Source organism: Amaranthus tricolor, chromosome 9 (assembly GCF_026212465.1).
Source record: "Amaranthus tricolor cultivar Red isolate AtriRed21 chromosome 9, ASM2621246v1, whole genome shotgun sequence".
Classification (NCBI taxonomy): domain Eukaryota; kingdom Viridiplantae; phylum Streptophyta; class Magnoliopsida; order Caryophyllales; family Amaranthaceae; genus Amaranthus; species Amaranthus tricolor.
The window spans coordinates 1,649,633-1,669,989 of NC_080055.1; the positions used below are offsets into that span (position 1 = coordinate 1,649,633).

The 20,357-nt window shown below is 32.9% G+C and overlaps 1 protein-coding gene across 1 annotated transcript; it reads left to right on the forward strand.

The window, feature by feature from the left end:
* The first annotated feature begins 1,692 nt into the window (after window positions 1-1,692).
* Window positions 1,693-19,271, forward strand: LOC130824332 (phosphatidylinositol 3,4,5-trisphosphate 3-phosphatase and protein-tyrosine-phosphatase PTEN2A-like). The gene is made up of 13 exons (XM_057689292.1): window positions 1,693-1,951; window positions 6,553-6,986; window positions 10,020-10,121; window positions 10,205-10,261; window positions 11,135-11,200; window positions 12,158-12,334; window positions 12,413-12,499; window positions 12,595-12,659; window positions 12,733-12,809; window positions 17,289-17,335; window positions 17,452-17,582; window positions 18,179-18,248; window positions 18,368-19,271. The coding sequence occupies exons 2-13, from the start codon at window positions 6,558-6,560 to the stop codon at window positions 18,824-18,826; spliced, it is 1,767 nt and encodes a 588-aa protein (XP_057545275.1). The 5' UTR covers window positions 1,693-1,951; window positions 6,553-6,557; the 3' UTR covers window positions 18,827-19,271.
* The last annotated feature ends 1,086 nt before the right edge of the window (window positions 19,272-20,357 follow it).

Below are 20,357 nucleotides of genomic sequence, written 5' to 3' on the forward strand. Positions count from 1 at the left end.
TCAAAGATGTTTGTAGATTATGTTTGGTGTATTGATAGTGAATATGATGGGTGTAGATTTTGGCAGAGGTTTCAGTAGGCAATGTGTAAGCTTAGGGTAACATCAAATATTAATAATGGTAGAATAAAGATTGGTTGATGGGTTAATATGGGAATCATGGTCATTATGGTTGGTAGTGGTAGGTAACGGTGAGCAGTAGGTGGTTATATTTAGAAAGTTAGGATTTGAAAAGTTACTTACTTAATGACTATGCAAGATAAAGGAAAATCATAAAAGCCCTCTAACTATAAATCAAGGTCAAGGGAAAATCAAGGAGTAATAAGGTAACATTAATGTAATAATTAATTAAATAAATAACTAATTAAATGTTACCATAACAATTCTCTTGATAGGTTCTCTCCTGATTGCATGTCATCTGGACGTATTAGAAGTAGTGTAGTAAGTCTACATTTGACTTTCGAGCTCTTTTTCCTCGTCAAGTTCAGATATTTCAATACAATATTCTCTATGATCCTATTTTTATAAATTTTATTTTAGTTTCTACTTGAAATATATTTGTTACATATCTTATTCTTCATGCTATTCAAGATACTATTTTGACTCTTAGTATCTCTAGTTTTATATAATTTCAAATTATTATAAAAGTTAATATTATGAAAATGTGCATCGAGATAAATCAAATAAGCTTCTATTTGACTAAATTATATTTCTTGTTTTTCACTCTATCCAATAAATCATTTTAATTCCTAATATTTTTAGTTGCACATAATTAAAATCATAAAAATTTTATATTAAGAATATGAATTGAGACAAATATAATTATCTTAAATGACTATATTTTTTTTCAAATACATACATAAAGAATAAAAATCAAAAAATAATAGTAGTTATTTAACAGTTCATTCCAATCAGGCGTAGTATGTAAAAAACAAGCAAGAGAACATCATTGGTGAATAAAGACTATGTTTAACTACTATGCGAATTTAGAAATTAGTGGTATTTGTCAATTGACTTTGTTTGACTATGGGTTCAAGTTGATTTTTGTGATAATAATTAATCTTGCTACCAAGGAGATTTTTTTAGTAAAAGTTAATTTTTGAGAGTTAATTAAAAATAAGCAATCAAGACGATATTATTTGAAACATTATATTACTAAAAGAAGGCTAGATGAAAATCGAACAATAATATTAGGTAAATTTCACGTGGTAACTCTAAGATATTGACTTTTTCACGTGGTAACCAAAGTTTTTTAGAAATTCACACGGTAACCTTGTGATTTACTTAATTCATCCACACGGTAAAGATAACAATTGTTGTACGCCTATTTAATCCTTTTACCAAATTCCATTACATTAGAAGCTTATATTTCTGCTAAAACGTAAACCCTAACTTTCTATCTTTCCCCCAAATTACATTTTAGATTTTATATTTTGGGGAAATATAAGCTTCCGATGCAATGAGATTAAGTAAAAGGATTAAATACGCGTATAACAATAGTTATCATGATTAAATTAGCGTTTCCAAACGTTTTTTAGGTAAAAAAGTCAAAAAAATAAATTGAATAAACCTAGACAATACCGCGTAAATTTTTAAAAAATTTTAATTACTTCGTAAAAAAATCGATTCCTCTTAGTAAAATTCATCATAATATTACCTATAAACAGTACTCTCTATCCGCTCGCTAAGAACCGATTGCGTCTTCCAATTTCAAGGTTCTGGGTTGGAGAAAATATATAAAGTCACAGCAGGGACGACATGGTCTAACACGTAAAACGACACATTTCAGGAATAAATTTCAAATCTTTCTCCCTCTTCTCATCTATCTCACGTAAAACGACACATTTCAGCAATCGATTTTCACCATTATTCCACCAGTTCTGCATTCTTTCTCTTTTAGAAATCTCAATTTGTATCTTCGACATTTCAACAGATCAACGCATTCTGATTTTTGGTGAGTAATCTTTCTTGTCAAATTTTGCATCAATTAAATTATTGCATTTCTGCGTTTCATCTTTCAATGTATGTATGAAGGATGATTGGTAGATACTCGATACTCATAGGATGATAAATTTTAAGCAAGATATATATAGGTAATTAGCTTAAATTGCTAGATCATGTTGCTTCATCAGATCTCAATATTAGCTATCGTTGCTTATATTGCCGATTGATTTATCGCTTTTGAATTTTTTTATTTTTGTTATAAGTTAGGGATTTTACATTATTTTGATTCTTGGCGATGTTGCATTCTTACATTTAATAACTGTGTGAACATTGTCTTTCAGTTTTGTTGATCATTTATCTTTTAGTTTTGTTGATCAAATTTGGTTGTTAATTGAATTTTTCTTTAAATCTTTTGCACTATGACTGTAGATTGCAGATTGTGTAGTCCATTATTATTATGTTATTTTAATTTTTTTGTATTATATAGAGAAAATTGCTAGAAACTACCTAGAAAAACAGCACTTTTGCGAAAAACTATCCGGAATAAATTTTTTTGTTAAAAACTACCTATTTTTTTTTTTCTTTTCTGTTAAAGAAAAGAAAGCAGCTTCTTCATTTCACTAAATTGAACCCTAGTTTCGAAATTACTCTCCTTCTTTATCTTCTTCCTTCTTTTAATGTTAATATTCTTCATCATCCAATTTAAGTGAAGTAAATCACAATTTTGGAACAAATAAAAACTCACTTGAGGAAGGAAGTCATGTGCATTTGGGGATGATGAGCTGGATTTGAGGAAGTGAAAGATGCCTGCTTTGAAAATCCTAAACTAATGGGATAGTACAGTGGATGAAATTGGAGGAAATGGCTTTTGGAAATGCGTGATGCATTGGCACGTGATCTTCTAGGTAGTTTTATTTTTTTAAAATTTTGAAATACTAACGGAAAAAGGGACGGTTTCGTTACAAGGTATTCTTTGACAAACAAATTAAATATTTTAGGTAGTTTTTGAAAAAAAAAATTTTTATAGGTACTTTTTCACAAAAGTGAGCTTTTTCTAGGTAGTTTATAACAATTTTCCCTATATTATATAAAGATTTCCTAAGCAAACAATTTCTTCATGCTCTTTCTCATGCTTTATACAAATATCATTTTAAAGCGGTTTTACGGAATTGATGCTAGTCTACATTTCTTTATCTCTTTTAAAGATTTGATTATGATTTTCAAAGTAATGAGAATCGGGTCTTTATCAGTACCATTTTTCTGAAAAGGTGCTGATTTGATTTTCACCTAGCTCCCCTTCACTGTGTAACTGGGGTCAAAAGGTCCAAGGGAGTATCGACTTTTCACTATTCATTAGTCTAATGTTTTGTTTGCTAGATTAATTGTTATTTTGTAGTTGTCTCTTAGGGTTTAGGTTATATAAAGAGCCACTCTTGTAATAATAATGAGCTTTCAATTAGTGAATAACAAAAGGAAGTGTTCTTTTGGGAGTCATTAGGCTGACTCGAATTGTCCATTGTGTGTTTCGGTAACGGGTCTTGGTCGATCTATTACAATGGTATCAGAGTGGTATGATTCCGGTTATCGGAAAATCGCCGGTGATGCCAAAAGTCCAAAAAATAATCAAGAAGATGATCTTAATAGGTTTCTTAAGGGTTTTGGGGTTGAAATTTCTCCTTTAGACATACTTCAAAGGGCTGTCCAAAATGGTTTCATCCAATCATTCAAGCCCACATCCACCAATGAAATTTATGAGTAAGTTGGGAAAAGGGATTTGTGAGATTTGTGAGAAACAATTTGATTCAGAACAATGGTTATTCACTCTTCATCCTACATCAAGAAAGGAAAGATGAATTAATGCCATTTGTATTCTATAAAGAAAGAGAAGAAGATGCCAATGAAGAAAGTGTAAAGGTTGATGATATGGGACAGAATGTAAGAGAGCTGGATATATGTGAGGGTCAAGTAACAGAAAAGGAAGAAAATTCAAATACCAAGAAGATTACCCAAATGTGGTGGAAAAGGAAAATTTTGATGTAGCATAATGGGCAAGAACCTGTTACAGAAGAATAAAGAACGAGGCTAGCAAAACAGGAGGACTTTAGGTAAAAGGAAAACAAAGAAAGGAAAAAAAGAAAACAGAAATTGGAAAAAGAAGGGAGATGAAAAACAAATAACTTGACCGAAAAACAAAAGAAAGATAGAGTACATCCGTAGAAGGTAACGCGTCGAGTAGCTCAGGTAAAGGTGCAAGGCGCACTTGGAAAGGAAGGGTGGTGAGGAAGGTGGAAAAATACATACCTTGGAAAAAACGAAAGAAAAGAGAGATGCGGCGAGAAGGTGAAATAGCGATGGAGGAAGCCGGTAAACATGGCTTGTTCGCCAGTGCCGGGTTAGGAAAGAGGAATGTAAAATTGATTTTTTAGGGGTTTTGAAATGGAAAGAAAGCAGGAGGAAGGTGGAACTACAGGCGGTCTGTAATGTGATAACTAGGGTCAAAAGGTTTAAGGGCAATATCGACTTTTCACTATTAATTTGTAGTTGTCTCTTGGGCTTAGGCTATATAAAGAGCCACCATTGTAATAATAATGAGCTTTTGATTAGTGAATGATAAAGGAAGGGTCCTTTTGGGAGTCATTGGGCAGACTCGAATTGTCCATTATTGTGTGTTTCGGTAACGGGTCTTGGTCGATCTACTACACCCTGTAATCAAAAAAAAAAAAAAGAAAAAGAAAAGACTTTTGAAGTGGTAAAATCAGTTCTTTGCAGTTGAAATCATCATCACCAGTTGACCATAAATGATCACATTAACAATGGCATGAAGGACAAAAAATTCACCTAACTCTCCTTCCCTTGGCGTACCTTGTAATCAAAAAAAGAAAAAGAAAAGACTTTTGAAGTAGTAAAATCAGTATGATGGCTAAGATCATCATTACCAATTAACCATACATGATCGCAATAGCATGATGGACAAAAAACTTTTCCAATAGATTTAACGCTCTTCCTTGTGCAAATGGGGAAAACAAATGATAGTGATTATAACCAGTGTCGTTCCAGACATTTTGTAGGCCCTAGGAAAAATGATAGATATAGGCCCTCCTTGTAGAAGATCGATTATAATCTTTGATAAATATTTGAAAAAATAATAGTGACTATCCCTTTATATTGAAATAAATTATTTTTTTCATGATTCAACTTCTTCATCCTCTCTCAAACATGGTTTTTTTTTCTAAAAATGTCTACTGTAAACTTACGGATTACACTAAAATTAGATCCCTATGTATGCTGGCCCTGAGCAGTGACACTCCTTGCCTAACCCCTAGGAACGACCCTGATTAGAACCAAGATCAAGTCCGAAATCTGTTTACAATTTATCCGATTGTCATTCGTGTCTTTCTATGCACTAAAAATAAAAATAGTGAGACTTATGTCCAAATCATGTTGACTGCTCTTAAATTCTATAATGTGTTCTTTCTTTCAATCTTCACGTTGACGGTTGACCTTCACAAAATCGATGCATTGTTACAGTGGATCTCACTTTTTGATTTGGTTTGTCGCGTAGCCAATCCCACATTTTGGAATTAAGGCTATGGCTTTATTCTGCTTCATATTGTCCATATTTGTATCTTTAAGCTCACTGAATATAAGGTTGAACTGGCAATTTTATTTCTCAAAAAAGCACTTTAAACGTATATCGTTTAGGAATTATAAGTCATGGAAGCAACAGAGAATGCGTGGAAGAGAGCCAGTGCACATTTGTTTAGTCATTTGTTGTGGACCTTTTTTCGTTGAGATTTACTTAATTATTATATGTTAAGCTGAATCACAGAGGGCTTAACTTTGTTTAAATATAAGATGCTGAGCTGAGGTGCACACCACAAGAGACTGTATGTTTATATGATGTTTGCAGTATTGAGATTCAAGTGACCAACTGACCCTCATTACATGAAAGTATGCTTTTGGAATTTCTTTGGGCTGTTTTTCTGTACAATTCTATAGTGATATATTATTTGTAATCCTTGCATTATGAGAATCCAACATTACAATTTGTGACTTAATTAGGAAACTTGTATTTCCAATGCAGTGGGAGTTAGGTACTCCCGTGAGAATTGGAGTCATAAACCAAGCATCAAATTTTCTTTAGATGTTGCTTATTTTTTTATGCGTGGCATACCATTGATGTCTTACAACGTTTTCTAGCTACAAAATTTGTAGTTTGTGGAAAGACGCTGGAAAATAACGTTTCGTTGAGTTGGTGCAATTGGAGTCGCACAAAGTGTTTTATACCATCAACCTCTTATAGCCTTGAAGATAATAAAGCTATATTATGTTTTTACTGTAAAAGAACAATTGATCAATGATCTTTGCTTGGAATGATACATATTAGCATATTCGATTTGTCTTTTCAAGTTCTGAGTAATGATCTTAGTGTTTCTTGTCCAGTATTTTAATTGGTAAATAGTTTATTGTTGCAATCACATTTCATTGAATGGAATATTGCTCATTTGGTTATTTTTTTATCGTTGTCGGTTGGTCCATTGCTTGCCCAAAATCCTTGTCCATTATGAGATGGAGCGTTAATGATGATATGAATAAACACTTTCTTTGTAGGAAACATGGAAAGTGAAGATTTCTCGTCATTACAACAGGGTAAAAACACAGTTGTCCAATTTTCTGCTCCTGCTATTGGCATTGGTGGACAAGGTGATTCTGCAAATCCCTCACCAGCAACATCATCTGCCTCTGGTATTTTCTCTTGGAAAAAAAGCCTAAGAATTCCACAGGCTTCAGGGGAAGTTGGGGGACAGTCTCAAACTGGAAGTGGTGTGACATCTAGCTTTGCACGTTTGACGAGTGGGCTTGGTTTGAGTTTATCAGCATCAACTTCTATGGCTGATGGAAACACTTCAGCAGATACAGCAACAGGTCAAGCTGGAGTTTTTAATTCACTAACAAAAGGGTTAGTGGGCTCATCTCGCAATGCAGTAAAGGCTATGCAGGTTAAAGCACGTCATTTGGTCTCACAAAATAAGCGAAGGTACCAGGTAGCCTTTCATCTGATTTGCAATCCAAAAGTTTACTATGGTGGGTCATTCTGTAGGAAAATAAGATTACAACCTCTAACATGAAAACATAATCTTGATCTACATCATATTCAAAGCTTCTTCATGCATTTTCAAAAAATTATTTAAATTAATTGTTTTGCATGGATTTTTTTTATTGACTATATTGTGTCATGAAAATCTCTCATCAACTTGCGTGCTCAATTGAATAGTAGCTATATCTGATTTGTTTGCTCATTCTCTTGTCAGTTCATAAAGATATATGAGGATCCCAATTATGTGGTCTAAGCAATTTTACATAAAACTAGTGTAACTTGTTTTGTAAGATTTCACAATTGTAGCCTATGTTCATATATTTTGCTATGTCTGGTAAGTTCGAAGAAACTTTTTAAATTTTATAGCCACAACAACAAACTTCCTTTGTCCTCTATTAGTTGCAACATTTCTCCTAGAACTGCAAGAGCCTTGTGGGAGAAATGATGAAACCAAAATAACCCAAGATTGTGTTTGGTCATCCAATTAAAGGAAAGCTTTTACTTTTAAATTTTTTTGATGATGATATTTTATGCCTACTTGCTTTCATATAATTACTATTTTAATGCATATATACAATCACCAGTTTTAATTTTTATGGTTCATGTTGTTCATGTTGTTCCTCTAAACCCACCCACTCTTCAAGAAAATAAAAAATCCAGGTTCAAATAGTGTAACTTCCGTTATTATGTACATATATGGTTTGGTTCATCTAATCAGTTAACACTCCGCCTCTAGATCCAATTACTAGATTTATGTTGTTCTTGAACTTAACATTTGAGTTATTTGTTCTAATATTAATTTTGAAACAATTTTGAGTAAGGTTGGTAGATTTGTCATATGTGCTCTCATTTTTTCTCCCTATTATTTGATGTCACTAGTTGGCTCTCACCTAGACGGGGTTCAGGGGTTGCAACCTTACCTTCGTCAATAATAACAAAGAGGTTGGTTTCGATTCACCTTTAACATGAGTAAGAAGTGCACATGATCATTCTATGGGCCGTTTTAATATAGTATATTATAATTTGAAACTAAAGAACTATAAATCTTTGGTCCCCTCAAAATAAAGGACACTAAATGATGATTGAGAGCAAATCTAATTCAGAATACTATTTTAAGATACCGAGTCGAAATGTTGGATCATCTACCCTGTGTTAGTTGATTCTTTTCTTCTTTCACCAAGGTAGGTTTAAAATACTCGTGCGTACTTGGTGGATGAGATAAAGAGAAAACGAGAAAGAAAAAGGAAATAATTCTAATAATTGCTTTTGTTGGATATCATGAAACCCACCAAGGAAAAAGCCTTTTTTGAGATTACCTTTTAGTTTAAAGTAGCATGTTTCTCATAGATGATTGAACACTGTGGTTATGAGGAAGAAGTCTCTAGGAACAGGGAGAGGAGCATAAACATGCAATGAATTTTCATGGGAGCTATTGGCTTTTGTACTAAACAAAATGCCCTTGATGTAATGTGTTGATATTTAACAAAATTATAAATTTGACTCTTAATCAACAAAGTCAAAATTTTAGGCTCTTTTTGTGAGACAATAGGCTCTACGAGACATTGTAACCTTATAGTTATTTTTGGAGTTTACATACTGTACCAACAATTTATTTGATACCCACCCCATGTTTAATGAAAGAAAAGGTGAGCTGAGTTTCTTAATACTATTGTGAGTAAAAAACACTAAATAAGAAAAAAATGCCCTATAGAGGCAAATGGTATAATTATGATTTATCAAGGGTAAATACATTTAATAAAGCTTAGATATTTCTATTTTGCTAATTGCTTTATTGCACCCATCCATCCACCAATTCTAAGTAGTTGCATATCCTGACCTATCTACACCTATCTACACAGGTGTACTCATATGTTAGAAACTTAGAATCCTATGTGTAGTAGTTTGGCTTGGATGATGATTTTAGGGATCCTCATTAATCATTACTGCCCCCTCCACCATTCAATTTTACGATGATTTGAAATACAAGTCTTATAGTTGATTACTTCCAAAATAGAAATTGTCGAATAATAGTTAATATCAATGCCATAATAAATGTCATTTGCTAGTATTAATACAACATCAAATTTTGCGAAAATTCCTATAAGGTTTTATTTAGATCCATGGAAGAATTAACTAATCTCTCCCTTCCAAATGGAGATACTCTTATTTGGTTTGGTACGTTCCAAATTTATTTGTTTTTGTCCATGTATTGTAACATTTTAACAGTCCTTCTCTTTGGTTTCACACTTTTCTTTTCTTGCTATATCCAATTATTAATGACTTAAATGTTAAGTCTATCTTATGTTAAATTGGAGAATTTTTTTTTGACTATGACGTAAAAATTTTCATTGAATTAAGGTTAGTTGTATATGGGTGGAATATATTTATCAAGAGTAAAGAATCATAAGAATTTCAATCTCGGCTTATTTTTGTCTTACAACTTGTTGAATGATTAAAGGTTTTGTCTAAACTCAGAAACTAAAAAAAAAAAATTCTAGCTTGTATAGGATTTTCACTTTTTCAGTTGTGATGGGATGTTTCTTAGGATATAAACAAAATTAATGATGCGAAACCAATTCTCTCTACATCGAAAAAAATTGATAAATCCAACGAAACCATATCCTCTGTCAAAGGAGAAGAATGTAGTGAAGTGGATTGCGAGGAGTGAATATTGCAAAAACCATGTTGGTCCTCAATGACCTTTTTTTTTTTTTCACTTTTTAGTCTCCTGCATCCCGAACATGATAGAGATGAATTTTGAATATGAAAGAGTGACGTAACTTGGTAGAGTAGACCCGTCTTTATCATTTTGAATATAGTACTTAAAAGGGAATTTTATAATCTTTGCATAGTAATGGACAGATAAAATGGTATATTCATTTCTTTTCTTATTTACCGTGATGCTGTAACTAGTAAAGCATTGTATGGTTGGAATTGGTATTCTTCTTAATTTCTCATTGTTTTCAACTTGTCTATCCAGGAAGGAGGATTTGATTTGGATTTGTCGTACATCACGGATAATGTTATTGCTATGGGATTCCCGGCTGGTGACATGAGTTCCGGAATTTTCGGATATGTTGAGGTAGAGTGTTGAACTAGATAACATGATTAACACATACTCTTAATTTTTTTATTTGATCCAAATCTTTTAGGGCTTATATTCAGGGCTTTTACAGAAATCATATGGAAGAGGTGATTAGGTTTTTCGAGACTCGCCACCAGGTATATCGTATATGTTGAAATAAAATGAAAATTTGGTTTTAGAGCTTTACAATTTTGAATGCAAAGAGTAAGCTTTTCAAATGATGGCTTGATTTGAAAATCTTTCTATGTATTAGAGCTTCAAGACAGAGGGTATGGTATATTTTTTTCTGTAAAGAGAGATTTATTTTTGGTATGCATCTAGTCTTGGATGGGGGCAATGATGAAAAGTCATCACTTTGAGTATGCCATGCACTTTTTTCCTCCCTTGTTAGATTGAAGAATTTGTCCACATTTTGTGTGGTGTGGGTGGTGGTACATAGCTTGCATATGTTTGAAAACATGTTGTGTGGGAATTTAGACTTTGTTGTTGATGTTGTATTTTCTCCATGGGAGACCGGCTGGCGGCTAAGAACATTTGATTTGACAGCTAACATCTATCTTTAACTAATGGAACTTTGCCTACATCCTATTACAAGGGTAAGGATGCATACATCTTATCCCCCTAACTTTTCCTAGGTGGAAGCGGCTTAATGGCACTGCGGTAACGGAACTTTCTTTATCTCTTAGATGATCCTATACATATATGCCACCTTGATTTTATTAGTTTTGGTAACTGCCTAAATGCTATACTGTAGTGATCAAATAGTTTTCTTCACTTTCAATACTGCAGCGTCTGAATTTTAGTAAGTTATACTTCCAGCTCTTAAACTGTGTAGCAACAAAATGAATTATATATCATGACCGGAGAACTCTGAATAGAGTTTCAATAAGCCCTAGTTCAATCTTTTTTCCTGGCTAGTGCTATTTGTGGACTCAAAACTCACTGAGTCATCTATGTGTTTCCTTTACTGTTACAATTTAAGTAGTTTTGTGTCTTTGTCTCATATGCAGGGAAAATACAAAGTATATAATCTTTGTTCAGAGAGGTTGTATGATGCATCACTCTTCCAGGGAAAGGTCTGGTATTTTTCCTCTCATGGATGAATTGCCTTTTTTCATGCATGACATTTGGAGTTTGATTCTAGGAATTTACAATGATATCCCACTTGCATGCTCAGAAAGCTTGAATAATATTGTGTTCCCTTTCAGCCTTCACTATCGTTCTGTTGTAATATCTTGATCCAAAACCCTTTTCTGTCCAGTGAGATATTTATGTCTTTAAAAGTCATGCTTTTGCGCCTTCACCCATACCTGTTGATTTCCTTCACCCACACTTTAGAAAATAAAATGCCCAACTCTTTAACAGCCCTGCATTTTTCTTATAAATTTAAAATTTAAGTTTTGTTGTCTTCAAAAAAGTTAAAAATAAATTTCTTTTAGAGGGATTGTAATTTTTTTTATGGCAAAAGCTAACAAACTCCTCTGGGGCGTGTGTTTAATGAGAATAAATATATTTTAAAGAGTAAACTGTGAAACAAAATAAATTTAATTAATTCCAAATTGTATGCTATACTAGGTAATATATTGATGTTTATATGATTCAAAATTTGAAATATTTATAGTTTACTATTTGAATTTGATTCTATATCCTTATTCCTTATTAATGAACGACCCAAGGGTGTTTGTTAGCAAGATCCGTTTTTTAATTAATGGAAGTGGAACAGTTTTGCCTCTTAAACAGATCGAGTACTTTCAGTAATCACCAAGATTAACAACTTTTGCCAATCCTGTGATAACAGTAGCATTTGTGGTTTCTTTTTTCTACTTACTCCATTGATCCATATCATGGATGGATTAATTCATTAATCTTAAGAAACATGTCAGAAGAGAAATAGTTATTGTGGCGGATTTCGTGTCCATGTATGTTTTGTTGGTAACAAATGACCAAATAGTTTGTCGTACTGTAAGTTTTGAGCTTTTCATAACTGTGATTTACTGATGTTCACATCAGCTGTTTCTTCTTCTGTATTGTAGGCTGCATCGTTCCCCTTCGACGATCATAATTGTCCGCCTATTCACCTTATCTCATCATTTTGTGAAAGTGCCTGCACATGGTTGAAGGCAGATGTTGAAAATGTTGTTGTAGTTCACTGTAAAGCTGGATTAGGGAGAACAGGGCTTATGATATCCAGTCTTCTTTTGTACATGAAGGTAAGTTTCGGTTTTGATGTTTCTACCTAGCATTGTATAAATCCTGGTTCTAAACTGCATACCTTTTTGTCCCTGCAGTTTTGCCATACAGCTGAAGAATCCATTGACTTGTTCAATCAGAGAAGATGTGTGGATGGAAAGGGACTTGTTCTTCCAAGTCAGATTGTTAGTATAGTACTTCTATGTAAACTTTTCTAGCTTTTACAAGCTGTTTTTGAATCTTACATAATAGTAACTTGTGTTTTCTTTTTTATGTATAGAGATATGTTAAATATTTTGAGCAAATTTTGAAAGATTACAATGGTGATATCCCTCCTGGACGCAGGTATATTACTTTAAATTTATGTCCATGCTGCAGCTTTATTGATGTGATCTTGCACTAATATATGCTGGATCAGGTGTATGCTTAGGGGATTTCGACTTCACAAGTGCCCTTATTGGATTAGGCCCTCGATTACAATTTCTGATCACAATGGTAGTTCTAAGTTTTTACTGGCTTCCATATTTATGTATACATCTGCTGAAAATTAAGTTCTTTTTACAAGAAATGCTGATTCTTGAATTTATTCTAACCTGACTAAACTCATTTCATTCGCCAAGACTCAAGTTTATGATGAGATCAACACAAATTTTGTATCTCTGTCGGTTAGTTTTTTTGTATTTAAACATGCTGTGCATAAGAAATCTCTGTTGATAACAACAAGAGAAGATTTCAGAAAGTAAAACAGCCTAGAAGATTTGGCAGTGTGATATTGTTATTGTCGCTTTTCTGGTAGCAGCAGAGGGGAGTTAAATGTGAACAAATCAGCACAATGATTTCCCCCGACAAAGTTAGTTAGCCGTATTTGCAGAATCATTTCTGGAAATCAAAGAAATATTAAATGAATAGTGACCTTTTTAGGAGTCAATAGAATGTGTAGTTAATCAACGTTATTTTTATGTAGGGTTTTAGATTCAATTACTGTTTCCATCACAAAAATATGTAGTCAAATGGCAGGCGAAACATTTCAATTTTCAATAGTTGATTGAAAAGAAGGCTCTTTAGTTTTGAGGCACTTCTTTAGGATGCATTAGATGCTTTCAGTGTTGCATAAAATCCATATGAACTTTTGAGAGAGAAGATTACGTGGGACTAAAATCAACTTTGGCATGAGGGATGGGCATGGGTCGGATTTAGGTCAGGTCCAACTAGACCTAGATCCAGATCCTATTCTTTTATTGGACCCAGATCCATGAGGTTTGGAAAATATGGATCCAATTTCAGTTCTTTCTTGCGAGTCTAGGGTCTGGATTTGGGTCTAAAAAAATAAAAAAAAAATGCAATTTGCGTCTATTCGTATAGAATTATTTAAAGAGTTTCAATTAGCAAGGATTTTCTGATACTTTATACTAATTGAGATATCAAATATACGAATTTTTCCATCATTTAAGTTCTCAAAATGAAATAGTCACCAAGTTTTTTTATTTTCAAAGTACAACCTAAATCGAAAAATATCTAAATCAAACAAACCAATACACATAGTTGTTATATAATATTTTAAGAAATGAATATAAAAGCGTCTGTGGGTCGGATCTAGATTGGATCTGGGTCTCAAAAGTGTAGACTCGGATTTGGATTCAGACCTTAAGATCATGGACCCAAATCTAACCCATACCCTTAGGGTCCAAAAGTAAGTGGATCCAGACCCTTAAACTAGGGTTTGATCGGGTCTAGACCCTTAGGGTCCAAGACCCATGCTTATCCCTATTTGGCGTTTGAAGGCTCATCGTTAAACTATATTTTAACTTCATGATTATTACACTCATTGGGGATGAAAACTTAAAAAGGGAGTTTTTTTATGTTAGGCTTATGCCAAGAAGGATCATAGTTAAGTTGCAACCAAACTATCCTTATATTTATCATGATGCATAGCGATTAGCGAAGTTTTAATTACAGTGCACGGCATGCCAAAGTATTAATTCTAGTGCATGGAAAAGTCTTAGTGTTCATAAATTTGACATACTATGTCAATAGGGATATGGTCGATGCGAAAACCAAATATTTGTGATTTGTGCCTAGCAAAGCCGTATTTAGTGCCTAGAAAAGTCTTTCTATTGTTATAAAAACTGTCTTATGGGCTTTATTCGTATTGAAGACTTCAAAACATAATTTAAGGAATTTCTTGTATTAAGCTTTTATTTTCTATTCTATTAGGCTTTTGGTCATAGGGAGTATAACACTTTCAACATGACACTAGACTTGTAGATATGAATATCGGTATATTTTTGCAAAAATTATTTATTAGAAATTTTACCAGTTAGTAATAAGCATTTCCCCTCCTTTCCTTATGGTTCCTCAAGGTTCATGATAGCTATCATAGTTCATAGGTGACACATTGCACAGGTTAAATGGATAGCCTAGAGAAAGTAGAAACACGTGTCATAACCCAATATTTTGTTTGCGAATTTATTCTGATGGCTATAGAACTCTTTGCTTAAAGTTATTTTGCTAGGCTAATGTAATAGGAGTATGTGATACGAAACCTTCAAAGTACATACTTATCCATAATGGGTATTGGAACCATGGATTCAGCATAAGCAAGATTCATTGCCCTGAAAGCATTTGTAATTTTTGGATGAAAGTTAACAGAAGTTTTCAAAATAAGTTTAAAACTTCCAAGTAGTATTTACATTTTACTCTTAAACCATTGATGGTTTACATTTTGGTTGATTACTTGATGATTAATTATAAATCTAAACTATTTGTGTTCATCTCATTCCAAATATCCCTTTAGACTCTTTTGAGGGGCCAAGGAAAAAAAAAGAAGCTACTAAATTTAAGAGAACACATTTCTACACCACCCCATCACTAGGATCATTAGCATACTTTTATGAATGTTTTAAGGTCAATGGAACAATGCCGACTCCTTTCAAGTCTTGAGCAAAATCATTATTTGCTGCTATAATAGTTGGTCATCAAAAATTTGTGTCCCAATGGTGTTGAGTGCTATAACCGATGCCTTCAAGGTATGTTGGGATTTCTTTAGAGCTTAATCAATATTCGAAAGAGTTTATGGCCTTCCCTGACTAAGGCGACTAGTAATGATGGAAGGCCCCTCTTTAAAAGCAAATGGAAATCTCAAACGTTAGAAGGAAGTTTCCCTTCAAGCCGTCTTCTAAAGTCTTGTGCAACTCATAAGCATCCAAAATGAAGTCATTGCCTTGTTACAAGGGAAGACATGAAAACTAAGATGATAGGTTGTCGCTTATCTGCCATTTAGATAGAGAGACTTTGTGTGCTTAATGCAAAAAGTTGAAGGAAAGGAAGGAGAGGGAGAGTGATGTATCTGATTTCCATTGTTTTGGATACAGATTGAGGGAGATTGGAAACAATAAATGGGGTGATACAATATTCTAAAAAGCTTCTTACAAAATCTATCAAAAATTCGAGTGATTTGGTGGTAACATATGGGCTCGCCTTTCCTTTCTCCTTCTCTTTGCTTAGCCTTCTCTTCATCAACTCATTGCCGGTTACCTTTAACAATGTTTTGGGTTAGTAATAATTGAGGAAATGGAAGTGTAGGTAGGATCGAATACAATTACGTGTCCCTTTCAAATTTTTTGAATATCTCTATTAAAAAGATGGAAAGTAGATTTTCTGTTACCCTTCCCTTTTCATAGTCTATCACGTATCCAAATAATGGAAAATGGACATTCCTAAATTCCTTCATCCAAACATTGCAAGTTGTGATGTCATGAGAATTGAGAAATTGCTTTGAGTATTTCTCAAGCATATGAAACCTATTTCATTCTTTATTGTGTCTCTAGGCTCATTACTTTTTGCTTCTTGTTTCTCTTGTGGTACACATCGATTTCTATTCATATTCAATTTGAAGCATACTTCTTTCCAAATCTCCAAGGCGACATCTTTGCTTGCTTGCAAGGTGATTCCCTGTGAATTTTAGCTCTTACTTTGAACATAAACCATTTAGGATTTCTAAGCGGTGTTTGGTATGAGCATTTTACATTTACATAAGGGATTCACTTAAATTATTTTATTATTATGTGTTATGAGATTGGGCCCAAGAGGTTAATGGATACTTCCAAATCGTTACCATTCATTTCTCACTAGAAACCAATTGCCTTTCTTTGGCTCTCTTTCTTTTTTTGCATTCCTTTACATCTCTTTATACTAAAAAATTAATAATAATAACACTTGTATTAGTCTTATTTCTCTTCTTGCACTTCTTTCCATTACATTTCCATTTGTCATACCAAACTCCCTCTATGATGAACTTCCAAATTAAACTAGTGTAGTAGCATCTGGAAATCAATCAACTATATCATAATTTAAAGATACAATAAAGATTTTGCGGTCCGTTTGGTTCTCAGTAATAGAGAGTTAATGTAATTTTAGTAAGAAAAACTCTTAACAAGTTCAATGGTTATACTTTTTCTACTTTAATAATCTCATTTTTTTTGTAAAGTTCATTCCAATGCATTACTAATTGCTGAGATAGTATTTGGTGGTAATAGAAAATTGTGAACAAAGTACTTTTTATGATCAAAGTTCCATCACCATAGGAATGACATGATACATTTCATAAAAATTTACATTATAAATTTTCTCATTACCACCATATAGTACCAGTTACCAAACGGGCTGTTAGGAGATTGTTTTCTCAATGCAAAGCCCTAAACTAACAAAAAAGAAAGAAACAAGAGATCCATTGCTAAATATAATCTAGACATCGTATCTATGTGGTTAGCTTCCCTGAAAATATGAAGAATTTCGTGCCAGTGAAACTGTACTAGCATACTTTTAGAATCATCCTTGAATTATTTGAATAAACTAAGGACACTTGATGGAACCTTGAAGAATATTGAACTTTACTTGTTGTTGCTCTTGTATAACCGTTTCTTCTCCTTGTGTGAAGTATACCTGATATTGGAATCTCTTTTACAAAATCTCCAGGGATTATCTTCACCACAAAAAAGCATCCAAAGACCAAAGATCTGCTGGTAATATCTTTTTTGGATCTGTATTTGATGTTGAAACTGAGTAAAGCTAGGTTTGCATATTATCAGCATCAGTGAATTGCATGAAATCCTCACTCTCGTTAATTATGACTTTGCAGCCAGAAGATTTTTGGTTGAACTCTACAAGGAAGGGGATAGTGGTGTTTGCTTTACCACGAGAGCCCGGTCTGACAGAGTTGGTAGGTGACTATAGAATTCACTTTCAAGATCGGAATGGAGATTTCTACTGGTTTGTACATGCCTATCTGGACATCTATCTTTTTTTGTTTCTCTTGGGAGTTCATATAATCAAGAAGTTGATTTGTCTGTCTTTAGTACTTCAGTAGGGAATCTCATTTTGAAATGTCATGGAACACATGATGATGGAAATAGTTTAACTTGAGTCGTTGTGCATTAAGAACCAGCTTGTGGGTTATTAGTAAAAACTCTAATTCAATAGTCTGTATTCCGTTATCATTTTTCATCTTGGAAACCATTTTATATTTGATAAAACCAATTTTTGTTGCTTCGAATATGAATACTAATCCTTGTTACTAATACTCTCAAATTACATGGTCTGTCTATATTTGACGAATTTCGGATACCTTAAACATATGTATATGGATGTGAATTGTGAATTTGTGATACTGTGATTTGTTGAGATCTGAAAAAAAAGAAAGCTTCTCGTACGCCTGTTAGGTGCTTTTAACAGTTTCCTGCATCCTTAAGTTTGTTGATTACATTGTTCATTAGTTTTTATTGATTTCTTAGCAATTTTACTTAAAATATAACTACTTGGAGTCTATTCTTATGTTGAATACTGAGCATGCTTTCTTTCTCTTTCAGTTGGTTTAACACAACATTGACGGAAAACAAGATAATCATAAATAGTGATGATCTTGATGGGTTTGACAAGGTAACTAAAATTTCTTCAAATATGGTCTCTATATAGTGGCTGTGAGAGTAGTTAACTAGCTATGTATGTTAGGCTTGATGCTCTTGATTCTAACCTGACTCAATATTTGTATTTTACAGAGAAAGCTTCCTTCACCTACATTCCAGGTAGAGATAGTGATGGTAGACTATGATGGTACTCTTCCAAAAACACCGAACCCTGAGCAGGTGAAGCCTAAGCCTGATTCGAGCTCAGAATACACAACATCCGGCAATGGCATTGGCATTACCATAAATCCTAAAGAATCATCTGAAAAGGAAGAAAACGACGATGTGTTTTCTGACAGTGATGGGGAAGATGGATCATCTAGAAGTAAACATTCCCAAGCATCTGTAGCTGGATCTGCAAGCAATAATCAAGTTTCGAGTATGACTCAAAGGACTCAGCAGACGTCTATAGCAGAGTCAGCTCCGAAGATTGAAGAAATCTCAAATGTTGAAACTCCAAAGCTAAGTCAATCTACTCCTACCGATTTTAAGGCAATTGCTGCTGATGCTTCTGTTTTTAGTTTTGGGGATGAAGACTTTGAAAGTGATTAAAACAGGAAGAAGTGGAAAAGCAGCAGTTGATTCCCAAACTTTCACTGCTAATGCTATCACATTTAGGAGTGTCGAAAACAGTCACCTGACAAAACCCCGTCATTTTTCAAAGAAATTAGTTGTAGTTACCCCAGTTGTGACTCATTTTCTTAAGATGATCCCGAGTTTAACGGACGTTGTCAAAATATAGTGCCAAAGATCTAAAAATTTAGGGTCGTTATGAATTATGAATATGTTGTTTTTATGTACACTGATAGGAGCAAATTGCTTTAGCTCCTGCCTTGGTCAGACAACTAAAAGCTACACCAGGCACTCTGTAGATTTTGCCCATTATACACTGATAGGAGCAAATTAGCTGTAACTATTTTGTGATATTGATAAGTTGATCAACTGAACTAATTTAACAGCTAATTATTTAATTTTTGATTGAAAACCAAATTCTCTATGCATTCTTGTTTCTGCAGCAATTTGAAGCTTGAACCATACTTTTGAGTTTTGAATGGTGAAAATGATGGAATCAGAAAAATCATTTTCTTTCTATTAAATCCCTAGAATTCATCAAAACATTAAGGGCTTGGTGACCCCATTTGGATGAAAAGTATTTCTTTTCTATTCTATCTTTCTAATAATTAATACTACTTCATTTAATATCCAATCTTTTATTTTTTATTAATTATTACTCCCTCTGCGTTCCCACAAGAAATGTTCACGGTAATTAAGAAAAATAGAATCTTTTATGTAGTAGATATATTATTTTATTGAACAATAAATTTGATAGAGGAAAAGTGATGACAATAAACATTTAAAAAAATATTAAAAGAAATTTAGTGGAAATAATATGTGGACCACAACTAATAAAAAATTATTTTTATAAAGTTAATGAGATGTGGGAACCATTAAAAATATAAAAATATTAAATTGAAGTTAGTGGAAAATATATGAGATCATAAGCATTATTGAAATACTAGAATGAGGATGAATAAGGTTATTTTAGTCCAAAATTTATGATATAAATAGAAAGATTGTTTGTGAGAATAATAAATAAAACATCATAAAACGACAAATGAGAACTTTAAGGAAGGGAGGGAGTAATTTTTAAAAGGTTCAAATAAATTTTATACTTCTTTTTGTCTTAGACAACACTACTTGTATATTTTGAATATATATACAATTATTTAATATTATGTTATATATAGATTGTGTCTATTTTGATTTATTTTATTTCATTATTATTTCATTTATAATTTTAGTCTAACTAAAGTTTATTACACATTTTTACATAATTTTCCAAATTTTCAAAACTATTTATTTATTTGACTATTACAAATTTGTTGAGTGGACAAATCGTCGAATCGCTAATCCGTTGTATGAGTTATATGTACCGAGGGTTTGGATTCCTATCTTTCCGTTTTCATTGATAATTAAACCTTATTATTTATTTCCCTTTTGAATTCATTCAATTTTTTTTCTTAAAATTGATAAACAAAGCTAATTATAGAATATCAATTTAATCCATTAGAATTATTTTCTA